Raw genomic sequence first — 23,757 nt, 5'->3', positions numbered from 1 at the left:
CTGAATGAATCAGAAACTTGGAGAGAAATACAAAGTACAAAGTAGCTCCTGAATGCTCTATTTTTGTTCATCAGCTTGATTTTTTTTTTATATGATATATGATATGATATGATAACTGCAGCTGAAAATAACACTAACAGAAGCGTAACACAGTAGCAGATAACAGATGAGTTGTGGCCTGATACGATAAGCTCTGGACTCAACCAATCGCTTGATTAACCACTAGTTTCAGTGCTTGTCAGTGTCTTGAAGGATTGTGTTTATTTGGCTGCATTTTGTGTTACATACATATGTGACAAAACGCCATCTCTTCTAATTATAATATTATTTAATAATATTTTTTACGTAGAAGCCGTCAACCCAGCTGCTGGTTTATTCTTATCTCTCAGTTGTTGGTTAATCAGCTTCTCCATCAGAGACAGCGGAAACATCTGCGCATTATTAGCAGATAAGTGAAGCGTCTTGTTGTTTTTTTTTTCTTTTATCTGCGGGCAGACACACTTTCATGCACTCATGTGAATGTACACTAAATACAGGCATAACATTAAAACCACCTTCCACAATAACCCCACGACAATGAAAAGCCATCATCATTGGAGCAGAAGGCGGTCAATATATTTCACGTACATGGACCATGAGGTTTTAATGCGCTGCTACAGTGAGCTGGAGCACATTTTAAGAAAATAAAAAAGTAAATTAAAAAAAAAAAAGAAAGCACTGCTTCTGCTGCGAGAGAGAGATAACAGACTAGGGAAAACATCTCTACTCTGGTTAAAGTGTAAGTTTAATTTTAGTCCTATGTGACTTTGTGAATGGCTAATATTGTAGATGAAAATCATCAATTAATTGCAGATCAAGATGAAATATAAAAATACAGTTCAGTCAGAGGACTTGGGCACAATGTCCTTCATGTCTTCTTCATACATTCCCAAAATACAGAAGCTGGATAATGGTGTTCTTGGACCACCAGATCATGAATGCAGATCTGAAAAGTGTGTATGGGCACAGATGAATTGTGTATTTTATTGAGTGTAAAAGTAAATAACTGCTGCTTTGTAACTCCAGGAAATGAAGAAGAATGAAGGAAACCTGAATACACGTCATCGTTATTGTGGGGGGTGGTGGTGGTGATGCATTAAACTGTTAAGTTGGTGTTGCAGATGCCCCTGACCATTCTGCCATCTGGACCACCATCATCCGCCTCCTCAATATGTGGGGCGGGGTGTTGCTCTCCTCTAATAGTGCCAACATCATGACGAACACATGCCACAAAAATGTCACAGGCTCTGTCAGGGGGTAACCCTTAGGTGACGCAAGCACTGGAAACGGGCTACGGTCGTCCCCACTCTAGCCCAGTGAGCCCTGTTAAATTGCATTGACATTTGTGCTCGATGTGAATGTACAGGTCACAAGAAGTAATTAGGGAAATGAAATTCTTGAGTTTATTTATCCCTTTTGTGAATGACTGGCTAACTGGCGACTCTACATGCGCTGCCGAATTAGGACAATACCTGGACGTTATTCAACTCTGGGGAACACGGTGAGTGATTCCACATAGGGGCGCCATATCTCTTTAAGATGCCCCCATGCTTACCTGAGTGAGGTGGGTGGTATGAGCCGGTTGTAGTGGTGAAATGCCCTTTACTGGTCTATTGAATTTCTATGTGATGGTGCTTACCACCCGTGGACCTGTTTCTTTGGGGCCATACCGAAGATTCAGGGTCAACACTCAAAGGAGATCCACTCATATACGTACTAATGCCTAATTAATCAAAATAAAACATTATTTTAGAGGGTGTCTTGTGTCAAGCTCTTTATTAAGAGAGTGTCAATTAGACAGATAATAAGCACACACCCAGGAAGTAAGATATCAAAAATAGAAAATGTGTTATATTTCCCCTGAAAAAAAAAAAGAAGAAGTAAAAAGACACAGTCACACATTTAAACAGCGTGGTGTAATTGTGGAACAAGGAAGAGATCACTTTTCTCTTGTCAAACAGCTCAGACAGCCATATAAAGGTCAGCGCTGAAGTCCTCTCTGTTCAGTGTTTTGTTTTTGTGTTTTGTTGATAAAATCAAAAGTGAAATCCAATCCTGGGTGCTCATGCGAAACTAGCAGTCCAAACACCGCCTCGTGGTGAAGTGGTGATACAGAGATGATAACAGTTCTGCCCCCCTCGCAAATGGAGTTTGGGGAGCGAGGCAGGAAACTGAATTCTGCTGCTTCCTGGAAGCGAACCAAGATGATCTCACGGGTCCCCTACCAAGTACCAAGGAATTCAAAATCAAAAGCGCTGCTCAGGAACTACATAATACGTTAGAAAGAAGCAGCCACAACTGAGTCCCACAGCACAAATTATGAGTAGATTAGTGTGAGTCAAAACATGGCAACTCAAATGAGTAGCTATAAAAAGAAAGAAAATCAGTGAGTCGATGTTATCTTCTTCTTACTTGAAGCTAACAGTGGCGACAGGCTGAAACATGAAGCCCACTCGAATGATTTGGATGTATTTTGTGGAGAGTGAACGCTGAGGCTGACACAGGAATCCTAAGGTGTTTCAAGGAACCTGCTGCTTATGTTGGCGCCGCCAGTCATTCTGTCACTGGCGAAAGTTCATGACCACGGATGAAGGCTGGAATGTAGAGTGATGCACATGGAAAGCTTTATCCTCCAACTTAACTCCCTCTTCAACCTGACGGTCCGACACACCAAACCACCACGTGAGATCTCTCATCGCTTGGGAACAACACCCGAGATACCTCGACTGGGGATTCGTTTTTCCTTCACATCAGGATTCACATCACAGAACTACATCATCTGCAAAAAAGTAGAACCGTGAGTCAGAGGTTCCCATACAGAACATCCTCTTCACGCCTCTTGAGATTAACTCCACTGATTATGAAGAAAAATAAATAGGACCAGGGACAAGGAGTACTCTTGACGGAGTCCAACATACCCCCAGGAGAGTGTTTGGCTAAGTGTCGAGGATATAAATACAGCTTTGGCCCCCATATCCCTATACTTCCTGGGACACATGATCCCATAAAAAATAATAAATAAAATAAAATAAGTCATCACTGTTGATTATAGGTGCAATAATAAGTGATTTTAATTTCAGTAGTTTAAACCAAAATGACTTTTACTTATCTTAAAAAACCATCAGTGGCCATAATGATTATGACGAGGTCCCGTCAGCGGAAGGTGTGAGTGGAGTGACGGGTCAGCACTGTGGTCTAACCGATCTTTCCCAAATGAGTGATTCCTGACCAACTATCCCCCACAAAAATGTTTGTGGACAGGGAAAATTTGTCTCACTTCTATTCAAGCTGGAAGCTTGAAGCTGGATTGTTTTTTTTTGTCAGTCATTGCAGTACACAGAGAATTGTGTAATCGTTTTGACGGTTTTATGACTCTGGAGAGTAAATTACTCATCGCATCAACAATAAAACTCCCTCTCCTTAACCAGCTGTCACAGATTCTTGTAATATAATGCGGCTAATTTTAGAACATAAAAAAGTTTAAATGAACTTATTTTCTATTGCCACTTGCCTTCTGGAGGGTCATGTATTTGAACCCCTAACCTTCTTGCTGGGAGCCATCAGTGCTAAACCCCACACCACTGTGCCGCCTCAAAGAAGATTATAATGAGATTAAAACTTTTCACATGACTGATTTCATTTTTAAGAATAAAAGGAGGGCATGCTTTAATCTACATGTTTCCAGCAAGTCCATCTGAAGACGGCATTTATTTATTTTCAGTCGCACTTCATTTAACTGTTCCGCCCCGAAAACACGTCGTTCACCTTCTGCTTTAATCTCCGCAAAGGACAGGAAGAGTGGAAAGTGCAAATCATGACAGAAATAAACTTTATTTAACTTAGGCCATCCACATTTAAGCAAAGCAGACAGATTTCCAAGGAACTCTGATGATGACACATGCAACAGAAACCCTCAATCAAATCCTGAAAATACCGTGTGAAATGTTGTAACTTTTCCAAGAGCCGCCTCCCTTAATTGCCAAGTCTCTAGATGCTTCTTTATCACATATTGAGGAAACCTCGTGATCATCTTAAGGATATTCCCTTTGCCGACGTGCCTCTGTCTCTTTTTAATAAGTAGCCCGTGACCCAGTTCTTCAGTGTGATGTTTGTTTGCTGTAGTTAACATCTTATCTCAGAGTTCTCCAACATGCAGTGCCATTAGAATAGACGTGGAGATTTTTTCTGATAATTTCATCTTTCTGCCTTTGCCAGTCAGAAGCCTTGCATGTTTGTGTTACTGTTTGCACCAGACTGCTGCCTGTTTATGGTAGCTGCTTTATCAGTTTTCCTATCAAATCAGATGTAGAGGAGAGGTTTTATTGACTTGGGAGGCTGACATCTTCACTTGAAAATAATCTCCTGCTCTTCTTTAAGTTTAGTTTCCGTCTCTTCCTCCTAGCGTGAAGTGGTCCAGTAATATTCCCTAACATTTGACCTTAGTGAATCTCTGATGTTTACGCGTACTTTATTTGCTTGCCCCTTTTATTCGCTCTTTGTTTCTCTGTCTGATCATCATGTTTAATCCACATATGGCTTATATTTTCAAATAAAAAAAAAAAAAAATTAATTAATAATATGTTTATTCATATTAATAAAAGCTTTCCTCCTCCTAATCCTTCCAGTCGGGGGAGGCCAAGCCATGTGGATATTATTTTTTCACGCATCACGTTTTATAAAACATGAACAAAAAGAGAATGCAATGATATGCAGATCTTTTTCAACCTATATTCAAATGAAAACACCACAAAGAAAAGGTATTTCATGTTCAAACCTGACCAACTTTATTGTGTTCTACAATATACGCATGTTCCAGAGAAGATGAGACAATCCCAATAAATGTCTGGGAAAACTCCTGTTTGGAACAATCCACATGGTTAACTGGAAATGTCATGATTGCTTATAAAAGGTGCCATTATCTCAGTCATTTACAAGGGAGGCTGGTTCGCTACTGCAGAAAAGTCGCCAGCTTCTTGTCTGACGAGTCCACATTTCAAACTCTTATTGGAGAGTGTGAAACGTTACGTCCAATCCAGATTGTTGGAAGTGGAAAGTTTAAAGGCCAATGACTGTGATAATAGGCAAACATTAATTACAGTGAGGCAATGACGAACCACATTCTTCCACATTCTTCGCCATCCACAAATCTTCAACGTTTAGTGTCATCAGTTACCAAACGCTTGTTGAAAGGAAAGATGGTGTAACACAGTGGTTAACATGGACCTGTCCCAGATCATTTGTAATGTGTTGCAAGTGAGGGAATATTGGCAAAAGAACAATTAACAATTAAGCCTCAACTTCTCTGGAACTGGGGTGTGTAATAAAAACAAGATGATACCGTAACGCCCAACTTTTACCAGAATATTTAGGTAAGGTCTGTGTTTGGAAATCATTCCCCCGGGGGGTTTATTAATAGCTTATTTCATTATCGCGGTTAATGAGGCGACATGTTGGTGAAATAACACAGCTTCCCATCGGCTCAGTTTAGCCAGGCTACTGTTGTGTGAATGTAAACAGTTGATGAAGTTAAATAAACTCTCCTGCCGGGTTCGTACCCATCAGTGATTTATGTTTCAGGATATTTGACAACGTTTTTATTCTCAGTAATCAGGTTCCATGGCTGGTTAGGGAACTCATCTCAAATGCAGACGTTGGTATGCGTACCTTCATGTCTGGAGGCCCCACGTCTGTAAACACCAGACATCATGACATCCCGAGGTGAGTCATGATGATATGTGATATAATATCTCACTGAAGACGGTGCCTCTTGGATAACAAGTCAGTACAACTGCAAATATATTCAGACTGCACACTTTGGAAATTAAACTACATTAAAAGATGGAGAGGAAGCTGAATGAGCCATTGTTTTTACAAAAAGCCGTGACACATGTTTAACTGTTGGTTGCTCTGTGTTCGTGTTTGTGATCTTTGCGGTGTTTACTTGATCACCCAAACAGCATTCAGAGAGTCTTCCAAACTCAAAACAAGACTCCAAATTTAGGCCACCACAAGAGGGTCTTAAATCAGTTAATGGCGCAGTGGGATGTTGCTCACGGTGCATGTCTGATGAATGAAAAGATTTCAGATATTATGTTAGATGTGAACAAGAAAAGCTCACCAGGCAGATTTTGGACTTTTATCTTTCTTACCTAAACATCAGTGTTCAAACATATGCAGCGTAGACCTGCACACTGATCTATACGGTGCCTCGTCTCTCCATAATAGGCTCTGTTTACGACTGTAGGAGTTTGGCATTCTTCCATGGTGGCAGTTTTACATGTCAGTGTGTTTGCTCTCGTGACGTACCTGCAAACTAAGCAAGTGACACCGACGCTTTTAAATCACATTAACCGTCATTTATGACAGGGCAGTGTATGCAAAGTCGTCCCTGTGGCCTTCGCGCAGCAACACGTCAAGAACTAATTGCAGGTCAGCGACACTGACATCACAAAAATGTTAAACGTAGTCAACTGCGGCGTGTTTGTTTGTGTACGACCGTCGGTCACTAAACTTATGAGGAAACCAGAATTGAGTTTAGTTTGATTACAGAGAATTTATCCAGAGAGGTTTTGAATCCGTTTCATCTGCTCTAGAGGTCATACGGTTTCCACAACACACAGAAGACCGTTTAATCCTTCCGCTTAAGTTTCAACGCGAAATACGCAACCGCCGACGACTCTTTTCCCCTCGTCGCATGATGTGGGATGTGGGAAACACTTGACCGCAGAAGTCAGAGTTATCCGACCGAGATGGGTTCTCATCTGAGAGGAGTGCCGATGGATTTGTTTTCTTAGCACAGTCCGCTAACTGGTAAAATAATGTGTCAGCATTTATTCTGCATACACTGTATCAGAATTACTTAGAAAAGAATGTGAATGTGAACATGAATTACTGCGCAATTTCAGTAGAAATATGAGTTATTGCAGAAGAAGGCATTTATCCAACCCAACAGGTTGATGATTTCCTGTGGCGCTCTGTAGTGCGTCAGCGCTGAAAGGATTCCTGATGAGACATGGCGACCCAGTTTAAGCTACTGTAGCGTGTATGTAAAGTTGAATAAACTCTCTCTGAGTCATTATGACTCATTGAAGATTGTTTCCCTTTGAAAATATTAATATTAATGACCACTTTAGTGTCCATATAATTGTAAATCCATTGAGATAGCAATTAAGATGAAATCTCAACACACTTTTCCTCCAGTTTGGATGGAAATGTCCTCAACTGAGTCAGCCGTGGCCAGACATTAAAATATTCTAGGGCGGGTTTGGTGCATAAATTTAGGTCGATATATATTTTTCGGGCACTAACTGAGACTGAGTTTTTGTAATTTATAGCTGTTTACCAAAGCCTATTCAAGAGAAGACGGCGCTAAAAGCAGAAATAAGCTGAAGGCTGCAGTGGAGGTCTGGCAAATCAGGGGGGAAACCCGTGACCTTTGGTTCAGGCGGTCATTGTCGGCAAAAGCTCTGGTCGAATTCAGGCTGAGCTCCAGTTAGCAGAACTACACGTGGACCGCTGTCTGACTAGTGTGGTGAGTCATTTATCACAAGCCTGGCATGAAGTCACTGATTGCATTTAGGTAGCTTTTTGGCCGCAGAGCTCATGCCTTCAGTATTTTCTTTTATTTAATTTTTTTTATGGGGGCCTTAGCAGGTGAGGGGGATGACTCAGTTCAGAAACTACTCATTCCAGGAACGGAAGTCTACGTCCTAATCACCGTTCAGGGTGGAGGATCTTGCCAGACCTCAGCCCTGCTCTCTGCGTTTCTCAGTTATCTTCTGACTTCCTCACTGTCACTGTTGGGAATCGTGAGCAAAACTGTTATCCAACACTTGTTGTTCTTGTTAAAAAGGAAACCCGAAACCCCCTCAGTGCTGCGACGACAGCACTCTGCGTGACCCTTTCCTGTATTTGATGTTTGCCTCCTGAAACTTCATTAAATCAGGTCTTGAGTATCCTCAGATAACTAAAAGTCTTTAACGCTTTGCCAAAGCTGCCATTCTGACCTAAATTCAGACCACTGTGTTACGGGTTTGTTTATCCTTCAGGCTTACCAAGAATCCCTCTCATTTAGTGGAGATCGCCTCAAATCTGTGCCTAATCTAGTTGAAAACTCTTCCTGTTCCAGGGGGTTTGCAACAAATTAGTCTCGCTCCCTGAGAAAATGTCTACGGCATGCAGAAAAGACTCTTTAGCTAAACTAAATGTCATGTCACAAGCGATGGACTTCATAAACATTTACCGGAGAAAGTGCGTTGCTCGCATTTTGAGGCAGAGAGGAAAGCATCCCTCTCCCGGCAAACAAACACTTCAAGGGGTGTATGGCATGCTTGGAAGCAATGCTGGGAGATGTTGCATGGAGAGTTGTCAAGTTCCTTGAGTGTTTCTCTTCCAAACAAATGTTGGCAAATTGAAATTTCAAGATGACGGCATGGTGTCTGTGGTCAAGCTGAAGCAACAATCTCCCGACACTCGATTAGTCACCGCTGAGACACCAGGCCGTCAGTGGTGCCTTCAAGGACACATGGCTTTGCTCATCGAGAGGCGTACTACTCAGCAAGCGAAAACAGTCGTCTAATGACCCTTGAGACTCCGGAGGGGTTTGCCGAGTCTGAGAAAACAGCCCTGATGATGTCTCAGTGATGTAATAAGGATAATGTTTAGCTTCATTCACAACCTCCTATATGATGGACACTGTATGGAGATGAGCTGAATTTCCCATAAGTCCTACATGTCCCGGAAGAGAAGAGTCGAGGGATGAGGCAACGGGTCACGGCTGGTTTGTGTACGTCTCTAATGGTTACATTCAGTGTGTATTTGCTGTGCTTTTAGTTTATTTATTCAAACAGTAGATTTGTCATTCGACTTTTTTTGTTTTTTAAATGACTTCTTTCACTGATTCCTGTATCAAATGTCTTATTGGATTTGCCTTTTAAGATGGAAAGCAACTCTGAAATACGCTATGAAGCCAAGTTCATGTTTCCAAGAGGATGGATCCTACTTTCTTTTGTGATCCCTGGCATTTACTGAGGCTCTACGGCGATCAACATTCACCCATTCATTCATTCAACCTCTTTGTCAAGAAAAGCAGAGATGTGGCCCCAAGGGCAGGACAAAAGGCAATGAAGCCGGGGTTCAAACAAAAGAGCATTTAATCAACACAAAATTTAACAAAAGACCTGCACACATGGCAGGATAATATTCAAAACATGATAAACATCATGACATGGAGACGAAAATAATACAACTAGAACACGGAGATAAAAAAAAAACACGACAGAGGGAAAAGACAGGGCTATACACACACACACACACACACACACACACACCCCCACACACACACACACACACGAGTCGAGGACAGATGAGACAAGAGTGAAATTAGTGAGGGAGGAACACACAAGGAGAAATCAATAAGTCAATTAAAGGCAAACTTAACAAAATAAAACAGGAAACTCAAAACGTAATCATAAAAAACACAGACAAAATCAGAAACATGAGACGTTTGTCCTCTGAGAGGAAACCGGAGCACCTGCACAGAGCACTGCAAACTCCACGCGGAAAGCCCCCAGTCGACCTGGATTCGACTGCTAACCACTGCACAATACCACACCATACCTCACAATACCTCAACACAATGTTGCAAAATAATATAAAGGGGCATAAAAATAACAAGAGTAAAGAATGGAGTGTATAAAAGATGCATAATAAAATAAAACAGAATGAAAAAAATGCATGTATTGGCATATATACAAAAAAATGTTATGTTGCATGTTCCTGTTTGCATTTAGCTTGAGACACCTCTTGTTTCAGTCTAACCCCACATTCATGGAAATGTTAACAGTAGAACATGTTTTCACATTTTTAGCCGTAACATGACATCAAGTGAAAATCTGTCATTACTGCATCAAAACCCTGCTTGTTGTTGGTTGCACTTTAGCAGCCTCTTCAGTTTTCCAGTTTCTCTCAACCATGTTTCCTGCAGACGTTTTCATTGAGCTAAGAATCTTTTGGCAGATGACTAGTTATTTTAGGAAAATACCACCCAAAGCCTGTTGTCAAGAGAAATGCGTGACCTCATGTTTATCTCCAGAGAGGGAAAACACCAAGTTCATGTCTGTCCTCTCTACCAGAGACCTCTGCAGGCTTCCACATAAGTTCCCATGTATTCGGCCTCCCAGCGGATGTTAATATATCACCAGTGAGCCTGCAGGCTGACCTTTGGCTCTGAGAAGCTTCGGCTATGAGACGAACCGAGCAGCAGGGTCAGAGCGGAGACGCACTCCCGGCAGGTGAGCAGGATCAGACGATTTCTGATTTAAAAAAAAAAGAAAAAGTTTCCAATGTCATGTAAAACCTTTTATGTTTCTTTTGTATTTTGACAGCTATGCATGTCTGGCATTTGTTGATTTCCTCAGACTGCTCTCCTGCCGCCAACAATTGACAGCCTGGTAGTTTTCAGTGGATCCCGAGCCCTGCATTTCCAAACAGACGCTGTCATGATGGAGTCGGAGCAAACAGCTGGGAGTTGTCCAGCGCCGGGCCAAGCTACTGTCAGAACCTGGCTCCCTTCCAGCCCGAGAGGTACGAAAGTTAAGTGAAGCAACTCCAGACATAGGACAAAAAAAAAACAAAAAAAAAAACATAAACAACAAAATTAAATATAGTCAAATGAGGCACTGAAGGTGTGTTCAGCCAGACAAATTTTCACTTTGTGTCACTGTCCTGTGTTAGTTGCTGGACATTTTGTGTGTTTATTCCTGTCTGACTGAACTCAAAGACTGCTGAGGTTCTTTTGGTTAATTTTCCCTTCTGGTCTCGAACCTGTTTCTCCTCATCGATGCAGATCTGACATAGGCGCATACGTAAAACGTTCAGAAAACACGCAAACCTTTCGCTCAAGTTCATGTCTGTTCGTGGCAGGTGAATTAACTAGTTGAGTTTTTCTTTTTTCTACTGATGTGACAAAGTTCAGTAAAAGTCCAAATACCCTCAAGCTATAAAACTGTCTTTTCTGAATGGCTTGAATAACCTTTTTGATTGTTTATAAAGAACAATCAGGCATTTTAACTTGGTGGCACTTTACTCCCAGTGAAGATATCACGCTCTTCAGAATACACTATGTCTGAGATTCAGCTCAGGGGACAGAGTTTATTAATATATGATGGGAATCGAGACGTTTTCAGGTGAGACTGTTCTGTCCTTCTTCCTAGTTCCTCCTTTATGCACCACTGGGACGTGTCCGTGTGTCCGTTCCAGCTGTTTTCTGGAACACACTTGATGTCCCTTGTTCAGTTATACAATAGCGCCTTACTGGAAACGCTTTACCATGTTTCCATCTTTGAGTCGCTTTCATGTCAGGTGGATAAATACTCTGTTTATCTTGTGTAATCTCAGGCTCTTTTCTTGTAATTCCATTTGGACAAACAGTTTTTTCTGTCAACAAAGTGATGGACTGTCAGGCGAACTTCAAAAGTGTAAATCTCACATAACTGAACTCCACTTTGCAAACGTTTGACATGTTAAACATTAGCAGCGAGGGATTTACGAGGACATGATCGCTTCATAGTCGAGTTCGCTGCCTATAAAAGCAAAAGTGCACCCGCAGGAGTCACACTTTTATGGTAAAGTACAGAGGCAAGGTTCATAAAAGCCAATAAAGCCTCGAATCTGATGCAGTAAGAAATAAAAAATAAGAAATAATATGCACATGTCATGGCCACAGCATTGTGAAACACTTTAATGGTTACATTTAGATTTAAAAAAAAAGCCTTAGCAATGTATTTTTTTTTTTCTGCTTTCATCTAAACTTGGAATGGAACTGGAGCCGATTCCTGGTTTGTGTTATGATAGATGTGTGTGCTTTGTGCTCCCGTCCATACCCTCCAACTACCTCCTGCAGCCGTTTTATGTAAGTTGTAATCCAGCCAGTGAGCGTACTGCCTTTTTTGAACTCCTGACTACAGAAAAAGTTTCAGAATAACTGGTAAAATGCTGCTCAAAAAAGGAAAGCACAGAAAAGGAGCGGTGCAGTGATGCTCCTTGTAGAACTGAAATATTAAGTTCAGGGGGAATTAGTTTTAAAGTTTGTGAAATTTAACTTCATAATCACATTTGTATGCAATTAGCTGCCGAATATTTCAGAGAAATGCAATGCTGTATATTATATATATACAGTATATATCATCAACATACTAACGTCACTTTTAAATCCACTTATAACAACTAAACTATGATTGAAAAACATTTGAGAAAATATCTTTATTACAGAATACTCATTAAGTCTAAATGTGACCTGGATCTCAGGTCACCGTTGACGAGGGTCCTGAGTTTGATGAAAGCCAGTGTAAAGAAATCGAGAGACATTCTGGACAACTTGTCAGGTATTCATAGATGTCTGCTGGCTGCCCGAGCCAAGTGAAACTCTGTATTTATAACGCCGCACAAATTTATCCAAGTCTGAGCTGAGCTCTGGTATTTTCTCATAGTGTCTTAATAAAGTGATGCTATTTATGATGGAACAATCAATTAATGTTGCTGCATTCGTGTCTCCACCCAAAAAAGAACATAGTGAAAACGGGAACAGGTTGTTTTTTAAAAAATTCTGTATCAGATTAAAAAAAAACACATGGGACTTCTAACTGAGAAAATAAAACAACGCTGAAGTTCTCCAAAAGGTGAAATCGCTTTTTTTTTTTTTAACAAATAAATCAATTCAGTCCACTGATCCTCACTGGAATGTTTTCCTTTTATTGTAGTTTATTTTCCAAATTCAGTCCTTTCCAGCTGTAATTAAAATAACAGTGTGGGGAATTTGTTTGATAGCTAATACCGATCATCCATCCCAATATCCCATCGACAGCTGCCATCAGACGACAGGAAATTTATACAAAATTAGCCCAATGTGAAAGACTCGAGGCCCAAACATGAGCATTGGGCACAACAGCTGATTGTCTTATCTAGTTTACCGTATCCCACTAGAGGGTCTAATCTGGCAAAATTACATAAAAGTCTGCAATTATTCAATGAAATAAAACGATATTAATTTGTAAACTGTTTAGTAAGAGAAGTGGACAGGGCACAACACTGAGGCCCAGACAGCAATGTGCCCAAATTGCACTTATTTTTCTTAAGCTATTTCATTTTCTTTTTAAGGAAAGTTTATTAAATGAATTAAATATAACTGGACGTCTATGAGTTATAGGTTATGATGACATTATGTTACTGGTCTGGCCAGCTTGAGATGAAATTGGGCTGAATGTGGCCTCAGAACTAGACAAACTCTTTTGTCAAACTCTGGCCCTGTCTCTTTAAGAAAAATCAAGGTTATCGTTACTCAAATCGAAATACAGCTTCACTTCCTTCTTATTCTCAAACATCAGTCTGATTCATAGTGGCGGTGATGTTGTGAGCGTGGTGACACGAGGGTGAGCAGAGATTAGCTTGTCAGAGAGTTGCTGATCTGACGAAACTAACTGAGAGCCAGGTCACAACCACGGCAACTATGGCGCTAAAGGACGGAACAACCGCACTGTCCAGCCTCAAACCGCAGGGAATCATTCACTCCATTTGATGTTTTCATTGATGTTTGCTAGCTAATCCCTGGCACTTACTTCCTCGTGATATCACACACAGAGAGGTAGTGCTACTGCTATAATGAAAGCTGAAGGCTATAATTGACTGTCACATGTCACAACAGTGGAATAATAGTATTTTTATTTTAAAAAAAGGACAATCTGAGTTATTTAATTATGACTTTACATGCTTTATCTGTTTGCATGTCCAGTTCAACTCACATCTGAGGATTTTACTTCATTTCAGCGGGTGTTTGCCTTGTTACTGTGCTACATGCTGACTGATCATTGTTTTGTGGACGTGTGCTCACCATTAAACTAGAAGCCAGACTGAAGCTGTTTAGGAGCCGACCTTTGCTACCACATTTTCATAATCGCCAAATTACCTGTTTTCATTCCAGGAGATGAGATGAAACATTGACCAAGGATCTGTTAAACGCCTGCCGTGCAATTTGCTTACGCACACAAAACACATGCAGAAGATATAGACACACACACACACGCACACACATACTTGCGCGGATTATGCATGCAAAATTATTTACTCATATGACCACACAAATACACAGTAAAACACGTGTGCAAACACACAGTACAAAAAGACACAAACAGGGGAATGTAATACTTAAGGAAGAACAAATGTATTCAAAGCACAAATACACATTTTCCTTAATGAAATCATGACACATAAACATTATTAAAAACCAAAATATACACAGATGCGCATTTCCTTGCTGTCACTGGAATTCACACACCAGGCTCACTCAGATCTGACCTCTCAGTTTAACCTTTCATCTGCTCCATTCATGTTTCCCAGGATCAACCAAAGCACCCAGTGATGCTGTGTCCCGTTTCCAAGGAGACGGGGTTCGCTACAAGGCCAAGATCATCGGTGTGGACCCGGTACCCGACTCCCAGGGGGAGAAGATGTGCTTGGACTCCATGATGAAACTAAAGGTAGTCCGTCCTCCGTGGCCAAAGTAAATCCACCTCCGTCTAGACATGACAGGAAACTGATGAATAATCTGTGCTGTGAAACCGAGCCTCTCGTCCGAAGCGATCATTTGATCAGAGAGAATATTAAAAAAAATGAACACTAGATGTTTTTACAGCAAATGATGAGCGAGGTCTGTCGTCAGTAGATAGTTGGGCGTTGAGTTTTTATTAACATTTCATTTTCGGGTCAAACGTTTGTTTGGTTTATAACTGAAGACTCACTGCGTTAGCCGTAGCGGTGTTTAGCGCTAATTAGCAAATGTTAGCATGCTACTAAACATAAACGTGACTGAAAAATCACTGCAAACGTCCCCCTTTAATCCAGACTACACCATACAGGCTTGCTAAACTAGTACAATAAAACATTGTATTATAACAACGCTAACACAATGATATTTAATATCATTGTGTTAGCGACATTACTATGAACGTTAGCATTTTGTGCTAAATAGCTTGGGGTGAGGGGTTTGTTTTGTTTTGTTTTAAGTGGGGCAAGTTTTTCTTAGCATTTCATCATCAGGTCAAAAGTTTGTTTGGTTTATGACTGAAGAGTCTTTACTATAAATAGAGTTACTATTTTAGCCTTAGTAGTGTTTGGTGCTAATTAGCAATTGTTAGCATGTCTCCCCCTGGTGGACCAATGACGAAAAGCACAAACTCCACATCAATAGTTTTCTTATTAAAAGTTTAAAGGATCTTATCCAAATACATTAACATCCTTTTTTTTTTTTTTTTTTAAAGAAAGCTTTAAATCAGAGTGCAACTACTCCTATCTGTGATTTAACTTCAAAAAACATTTATTTTTAACCTGCTGAACTGATGATAATGATAATGATAATGATGGTGGATGCTAAAAAACAGTGCCTATATGGAGACATTTTGTAGTTTGGGGTTTCAATAATTAAAAAAACTAATTTTGATGCAAGCAATCAAGCACTCCAACAAACACAGTTGACCTAGTATTAGAGTGGTTCCAGGTGGAAGGTTTTAGTTTTGGTTCTGAGGATGTTGAATGTATTTTCTTGTGCACTTAAAGCAACTAGCAGCTAGATTCAAAGCCTGATATGATGTGTATTTCCGTTTGCATATTAATCATCTGAAGAAAAACAATCTCAAGATAAAAATCTCTCTGAACAGGGCTCTCTGGTTTTGAACTTAGCTCGGAGTGAGCTGGGGTTGTTTTTTTGTTTTTGTTTTTTTGAATGGGTTGAGGGTGAAGTGCATTTTAAGATAATGTATTAGTACATTAATCCCTTAAAGGACAAATTCCTTTAAGCCAAAAAAAATGTTTTATTTACGACTTTCAGGATAAAACATTGAGTGATGGAGTCATTACCCGATTGGGGGCTTCCACTTTATATAACGTCTTTGTTACTTATGTGCAGCGAGTTTTATCACTTCTCAATGGGAGAAATGTGATGTGTGAGGAATGTGTGAGACTTGCAAACCCTGACTAAGACGATAAAACATGGCCAACTAAACAACGCTATATTTATATTTATCATAGTGTTAGCATTGTTACTGACTTTAGTGCTAATTAGCATGTACAAACACAAAACTCAGATCATAAAATATTGTTGCTAAACATGACACGTGTTAAATATCAGCTTATCAGGAAGGTTACTGATAACATCACATCATAGTTATTCTGAACTAGCAAAATTGCTTTTACCATTAGCAGGTATTTAGCCATTAGTGAATTCTGAATGTGATTTGGCTGAGACAAATGATCCAGATAAGTTGGACCCAGGTGTGCTTGGTTTGTTGGTCCTGGACAATTTCCCAATGAAATCATCTATAAAGACCCCAACTTAAATCTCCACATTGTAGCTGGCGGTTGTTGTCCTTCACCAAGCACCACCATGCTAATTTCAGACACAAACTTGTTTTTCAAGAGCATATTATACTTCATGTAAACAATACATGTAAAAAAAGCTGCTAGTAGCGACAGCTGGGATTCTATCAAGATTTGCAGGATAGTCTGTTGCCATATCTCCAGTTATTACTGTTATTGAGTCTAACGTCTATTTCTCTTCCTCCTTGAGGTAAATTTGCATTTTTGAACCACTAACTAACTGACCAAAACGTTTACCTCAGTCACAGGTACTTTCCTTTCGAGTTCAGCTTTGATAAAGGCGCTCGGTCCTCAGATAGCGAACGAGTTGTGGGAAAATTCCTCGCGGTGGAATTTCAGATAGATATGACATCCTGCTGACTCCTGACATGTCAGTGACTTCAGACCCTGTAATCTCATAGGATTTACAGTGAAAGTTATTTTTTTCTAGATGAGAAGCTTTGAAACAGGACAAAAAGAGAGCAGAAAAAACACAAACGATAAAACAGACGCACCCTGCAGGGACTTTGTACTTTCCAAGCAGAGGCTAATAAGTTAAAAATTTGTATCTTGCCAGTTATTAGAAAGGCTAGTTAAAAAAACAAAAACAAATATCATTGTCTTTTATCAACTTTGAGTTTGCTCTCCCTCAGAAGTAGGATGCAATCTGTTATCTCACCACTAGATGCCACTAAATCCAACACACTTGACCTTTACATGAGCTGCAGATTCCTCATGTTTTACAAGCAGTCAGAGCCCAAGGCTCAGACACAATAATGAAACACTGGATAATTAAAACAAATAAATGCTTGCATAAATATAAAAGCATGTTTACAGGAATTAAAAAATTGCACTCAAAGTAGGAATATATCTCGTTCAGTCAAACACTGACATGAACGACTGCAAAGCGTAGTAGGAATGCTTTCTGTGAAGGATTTAAATTATAAATTAACATTAGTTTGACATTATTTTCACTTTTTGATTTGACTGGCAGGTCACTGAAAGCTCTTCTTATAGTTTATTTTTTCATTTTAATCCCATCCAGTAGTGAAGTGGCATCTTCGGTAAAAAAAAAAAAAAAAAAATCTCTGGATATTGGTTTATGCTATTTATTCAATTTCACTTCTTCTTCCTGTCACCTGCAGCGTGTGTTTGTGTGTGTTGAAGGGCTTCGAGGCCGCAGCAAGGAAACAGGGGAAACACAAGCAGAGAGTTTGGTTGAAAATTTCCTCCGGCGGTTTGAAAATGGTGGATGAGAGGACCGGGGTGAGTCACATCGAGACTGTCTCGTCTTTATTTCTGCTCGTTCTGCCACCATGTAAGTTGGGCTTGATCTGCAAACTTAAATTGCCTGTGCTCATCCTGTGCAACCTCAACAACCGCATTGGTTTTCTAGCTGGGATTAACACCATACACACGAGCTGTAAATAAGCCATAACATTATGACCCCCCTTTACAGCCCTGAACCACTGAGACACTGACTTCACTCCAGATTCTGAAGGTGTTTAGGAGAAGATCCTTTAAGATCGTCTTCCATTGATCCGTGGGCGCCCTCGGCAGTGGACAGGGGTCAGCATAACTACAGCAAAGCATGCGTTGAATCGAACCAAAATTACCATGACCCTTTCACTTCTTTTCCCTCTTTGGACCACGTTGACAGGTACTGACCACTGCTGCCTGGGGAAAACCCCACAATTTTGCCCTTGTCCAGTTTTCCCTACTTTGAATGCATCAAATTTCAGGGCAAAATATTCACTAGCTGCCTAATATATCCCACCACCTGACAGGTACCATGACAGCTATGACAATGAGCGTCATTTAGTTCCTCTGTCGGTGGTCATAATGTTATGGCTCATTGGTGTTTTTCAAAAAGACATAATATATTCTGATGAATATTATGTTTTTTCTTCCAACAAAATTCTGCTGAACATTTTTTTTTAAAAATGAGGAAGCAGTGTTTCCGAGGAGAAATGAAAACTGCCCCTTTAGTCGAAGTCGGTGTTTGGAGATAATTTAAGTCTTAGATCCAGATGTGCCCACGCTTTGGTCAATTTCTGTTTCACTTGTGGGGTTTTTAGTGCCACCAAGAGCAACCAAACTTCCCAAACTGCCATCTGCTCTGAACAGCTCTGTGTGTTTTCCTCGTAATATCTGTTAGTTTGGATGCCAGGAATCAATGATCCGGTTAAAGGAGAAGAAGCAAAAGGATGAATAAACAAAAGCCAAACTACAGAAACAGAAAGCAGACATCTCTCGTGTTTATGACTTCTTAATTTCTGCTTTTTGTCTATTTTCTGTTCTCCCATGGTTTTGTGTTTGGCTGAATGTTGGTGTAGTGATGGTTACATATTGTGACCTGAAAATAAGCAGAAAACTCTCTTTATTGTTTATGTTTTATGTTTTGTTTTTTTTCAGTCCATTCTTCACGAACACGAAAGGAGCAGGATCAGCTCTTTGACAAAAGATGAGTCCGACCCCAGAGCTCTGGCCTACGTCTACCAGCAAGAAGACACCTACGCCCTCTTCTACATCAGGATGGCCAACATGGTAGTGTAGCTTAATAACATACGAACGTCAACATTTAATAAATAAGCAGAGAAGCACGTTTAATGGTGAACAACAATAACTCCTCTAGAAAACTTTAGTATTTTTTATATAATTATGCAGATATAAACACTTGAGAGGTACACGGAGGTACACAGAATAGGTAAGTAAGTAAAATTAGGGTCTTTAAAATGATGTCATCATATCCATTAATAGATCATTCGCTCAGTAGATGTTATGTCATGTGACATGTGAAGTAACTAACCCTTAATTGCAGGGACAAGACTACACCCTATCTCAATCTATTTCCCCATTCTTACATAGAAAGTCTCGTCCTCCATCCTCCCCTTCCCTTCTTTTCTTCCACTTAAATTGTTCATTACAGGGCAACGAGTCTTCCTCACACTTCCTGAGTTTATTTCCCCGAGATCCTCCTCTATCATCTATTTTCAGATTTCGCCCCTCTCATCCCTTCCCCACGACCCTACTTCATCTCCCCATCTGTTTCCCTCACATCCTGTCTGCCAATGAACTTCTTTGTATCAATCAGGGCGTGGTGCAAATGTTATAACGTTGTGTGAAGAGTTCTGCAACAAACAATCACCAAATATGCATCCGAAGCGATTAAAAGCCAGTTACAACTATTTTCATTCAGCTTACTTAAACAGCCGCTGATCAAGTCCACCTTAGACAAAAAGAGCATTTCCTTTGTAGTGTGAGAGGAAGGAAGAGCAGTTTTTGTCTTTCCCACAAACAAGAAGTGTAGAGGTGACACCGATCGAGACAGCAGCCGCTCGTTGTTCTATTTTTGGTTGACATTGTGTCTAGACTGCACGGTGATGTTTTTATCCATTCGTTTTTTGTTTTTGTTTTTTTTAATTTTTAAAACTGTGTTTTCTCAGGCAGATCCCGTCGTAGCTGACATCACTGAGGTTTGTCAGAGTGTGGACCAAGAGACGCCACAGGAGGAGCCCGCAGAGACACAAGTCAGGGGACGCCTTCACACGTTCTACCTCAGCGCACTTTTTTTTTCTTCGCTTGTTTAGTGTCAAGACAGTGTCTTTTTGTTTTTCAGAACACCACCTTACTGCTTATCAATGACAACCCAGTCGTCGATGCTGAGGTAAATGTTTTTGTTTTGTCCCCAAATGTTGAAGAAGTCTTATTGGTGGAAGTCACGCGTCACCGTTTTTTTTTTTTTTTCAGGGACCAGATCTTGAGGATGTGTTCAGTCCACGACCAGTTGAGGCACTGGGAAAGTTAAACCATGCAAACCCCACCCCAGTAATTATCATCATTATTCTTTAGATAAATATTTAAAGACATTCGTCTTCAGTCGGCTGACATGGCCTCCGAGCTACAGCTGAAACAACCACTTTAAAAGTTTCTCTGTCTGCAGGCCTCTTCCAGTAATGAGCTGCTAGAAGTGTTTTCCGCCCAGATGGAGTCGCCCCTGACACCCACCCAGAACGCCTCAAGCAGTCCGTCAGGTTAGTGCTGAAACGGGGAGGTTTTACCCACGTTACTGCCATCACTTAAATGAGAAGAGATTTAACCGGATGAACGGGATGAACATTGGCCGTGGAGACGACACCATGGAGCTCAGTCCCAGGGGATGAAGGCATGTAGGGGCTGGTGTCCAATAGGAAAAACAGGACGACCAGGGAGAGGTGGCGATGAGGAGGAGGGGGAGGTATGAGTGATTTAGTGACTGTGAACTTGAAGCGTGGGGATTTAGTGATTGAACGCATGTAGAAACTGAGAGCCAAGTGATTTAGACGAGTTGAGGAAGTGGAAGACGTGACACAGGAAATGGCCAGTCGTCAGCGTAGAGGAAAGGAAAGAGAACGTGAGGGGACAGATCGTCTTTACTGAAACTCTCGTCTAAGGAATTTTATTTCCATATTGTATTTATAGCACCATAAATGTAATGGATGATCCAATTGTCATATACCTTAATAGTTAGTTAACTTGTATAACGTTAGCCATTGAAATTAAAACTAAATTAAAGATTCTCAGATTTTAGTCTGAATCTTCTCCTTGAAAGTTTCCTCAGAGACATGGAGACTTTAAAAAACTTTAAAAAACACAAAGATAGATACAGCTGTGTGAAAAGATGCCACAGTTATTATATTAAGAGACAAACTCAGAACATAAAAGGACTTTCTGACCATACTGGATGCAGTTCGTCGCCTTTTTTATATCCTGATAGTAAATGTTCTTCAGTTGTCTGCTTAATAAATAATTAAAGAAATAAATCTTTTGCTCAGTGCTGAGTGATTCTTGACAATACTGAGTTTTATTAGTTTAGTTTTGGACTCGAGATCAACAGGGACGTAGAAAACAGGACATCAGGACAAAGGGAGGATTCATACAAAGACCTTCATCTCTTTCAAGTCCTCTCATTCGTTTGAACAGTCGAGCAAACGACAGAATCATCAGACATTTCTCATTTTCTCTTCTAGACTCTGAGGCGAAAACCTCACTCGTGTTTTCACTGAGTCAGAGCGTCAACACCTCGGCACTCTGTTAATGCACACATCACACTGTGGTATTCAAGCTGTGGTTCAGTGTAAATCAGATTAGGCACTGTGCAGCTTCAGGTTTGAAGTTGAGCCCCTTTATTCTTCGCGCTTCATCGCAGATTATTATTTGACCAAAGCAAACACGGCTTTATATGCATCTCGACGAGGAAGCTAGATCTCCATGTTTCTTTGCAAGCCTGGTTCCTGACGCTATTCTGAGAAAAATAACATTTTCCCTGAAAATGCATGATGCACGTTCCCATGATCACTCTGTGTAAGTTCATGAAATGTTTATGTCATGCATACACTGGTCACAGTACCATAATTCCCCTGGTACTGCTGATAAGGAGCCAAGCTCCACTCGTGTTTTGATATTTGACGTAATAAGACATATTTTTTGCCGCTTGCTTATGGAACAATCTCTCAGATTATCTGAGCAATCTCTACTGGACTTTCGTCATGTGGTTTTAGTTATCGCTCCAGATTGATCTGTGGGTTCATCACACAGTGTAAAAAAAAACGACACAGAACTGAGAGTGCATGACGGCGGTGAGAATTAATGACAGGACTGAATGAATAAAACCAGGGTCAGGCTTCAAAAGCTTATTTTTACAAACCTGCTTCGAATCAGCTATGAAACGGTTTATTGTCATTACAGATGAATCGTAGATTTGTTAGTTGTTTGTAAATCGGTTCATTTTTTATGTCTTTTAATTCGTTAGATGTCTGTAGAGCGGTAATGAATGCAAACTCTTTCCTCTCTGTGAGTGAAGAGTCCATCCACGGATTTAGGAACCTTTTAGCAACTCATATCTGTTCACTAAGTATGAGCTTCATTAGCTTAGCTTAGCATACAGGCAACAGGTTAAAACAAATGGAAAAGGTTAAAAATCCACCTACCGCCACCTTTGCAGTTCCAGATTTGACCCTAATTGGCACAAAATGTAATGTTGACGACATGTTTTGACATTATGTGAACTTTAATCTATTTTCTGTCGACTGTGACTTCAGTGACTAATCATTCATCATCATTTGTCCTCTCCTTGTCTCTCAGTGTCTCCACAGCCGACACTCTCCACCTCTCAGATCCTCTCCATGTTCTCCGCGCAGCCGATGGGAGGCTCCCCATACTCCTCTCCGCCTTACTCTCCCACCTCCATGCCCTGGGGTCAGCAGGGTCCTCTGGGAAACCAGTGGGCTGGAGGACCGCAGCTCAACGGGCCCCCCATGCCCCCCATGCCGGGGGGTCCTTTAATGTGGGCGCCGCCTGGCATGGCGGCCCCCCCGGCAGGAGGCCTGACTCAGCCTCACACAGTGGTCAACCCTCACCTCGGAGTCATGATGGGAGGAAACGCAGCGGGCTTCCCCACTTCTCCCACCGCTCCTAACGGGTACCCTGCTCCCTTAAACTCCCTCTACCCCCCCACCGGGCCACTAGGACCTCCGCAGCCACAGCCACAGTCAGTGCCCCCGACCTTGGACCAACATCCACTCCTGTGATCCCGCTGGTTAAAATTGTAGTGGCCTGATGTGAATCTGCGGATGTGTACAACTTTATTTTATTCACTCATGATTTCCAACGAACTTTTAATTCCTTCCATGTGCTTAAAAGTTAAAATACAACCTGTGATTTAGATCTAAATTAGTGCAGCGACATTATAAGGAAATCCATAAATTGCAAAGTAGCATCGATATGATCATTTTTCTTTTCCCCTGCCCATTTATTACCTAATACAGCATGTAAATGTGTGACTTTTTGATATTACTTTACTTTCATGCGCTTTCTGCTAGTTGCTACACATTGTCCACACTGACTTAACTGCAGTTGAATTGGTTTGAATGCCGCCTTGTATTCTTAGGGAGTTCTTCTTTATCCAAAACCAATATGTACAGTCACAGGATGTTGTATAACTGTGCTATGATGTAAAGTCCCTTGGGGTAATTCGTGATTTTTGACATAAGGCTATGGAGAGACCGAGAGGATGACTTGTACCCAACATTAAAGAAAAAAAAACATACAAGGAAATCTGTTTCAAATAACTCTTTCCAAAACGAAGCTGTTCGTCTTTTCTTGCTTTCTTCATTTCAAACGCTCAGATGAAAGGAACACAAACGGGTCGAGAAAACCAATCGATTTTTAATTTGCTTTACAATTAATGTCCGGATGCGCTTTCTGCCCATAGTCACAATAATACTAAGAAAACTGACCTTTTACCAAGAAATGAAACCGCCTGGTTGACATCAC

General features: G+C 40.7%; 1 protein-coding gene across 2 annotated transcripts; it reads left to right on the top strand.

Moving 5' to 3' along the window:
* The first annotated feature begins 10,165 nt into the window (after nt 1-10,165).
* LOC125009668 (disabled homolog 1-like) lies at nt 10,166-23,538 on the top strand. Of its 2 annotated transcripts, none has more exons than XM_047587818.1 (10): nt 10,166-10,331; nt 10,458-10,623; nt 14,431-14,570; nt 17,611-17,709; nt 18,859-18,990; nt 19,890-19,973; nt 20,063-20,110; nt 20,194-20,271; nt 20,387-20,477; nt 22,567-23,538. In XM_047587818.1, exons 2-10 carry the CDS (start codon nt 10,539-10,541, stop codon nt 23,010-23,012), a joined length of 1,203 nt encoding a protein of 400 aa, XP_047443774.1. In that variant the 5' UTR covers nt 10,166-10,331; nt 10,458-10,538; the 3' UTR covers nt 23,013-23,538. The 2 variants fall into 2 exon arrangements, with proteins under 2 accessions (XP_047443774.1, XP_047443773.1); XM_047587817.1 differs by having other exon boundaries at nt 10,195-10,331; nt 10,425-10,623.
* The last annotated feature ends 219 nt before the right edge of the window (nt 23,539-23,757 follow it).

Source organism: Mugil cephalus, chromosome 6, assembly GCF_022458985.1.
Source record: "Mugil cephalus isolate CIBA_MC_2020 chromosome 6, CIBA_Mcephalus_1.1, whole genome shotgun sequence".
Classification (NCBI taxonomy): domain Eukaryota; kingdom Metazoa; phylum Chordata; class Actinopteri; order Mugiliformes; family Mugilidae; genus Mugil; species Mugil cephalus.
Note: the sequence above shows the minus strand (reverse complement) of the source record. Positions and strands in the feature narration are given on the sequence as shown.

Bases quoted from the DNA above. Each gene is read 5' to 3' on its own strand.
- LOC125009668 (XM_047587818.1), top strand. From the start codon at position 10,539: ATGATGGAGTCGGAGCAAACAGCTGGGAGTTGTCCAGCGCCGGGCCAA. The intron at 18,991-19,889 runs GTAGTGTAGCTT...GTGTTTTCTCAG, and splicing joins ACATCAGGATGGCCAACATG to GCAGATCCCGTCGTAGCTGA. The intron at 20,272-20,386 runs GTAATTATCATC...CTCTGTCTGCAG, and splicing joins ACCATGCAAACCCCACCCCA to GCCTCTTCCAGTAATGAGCT.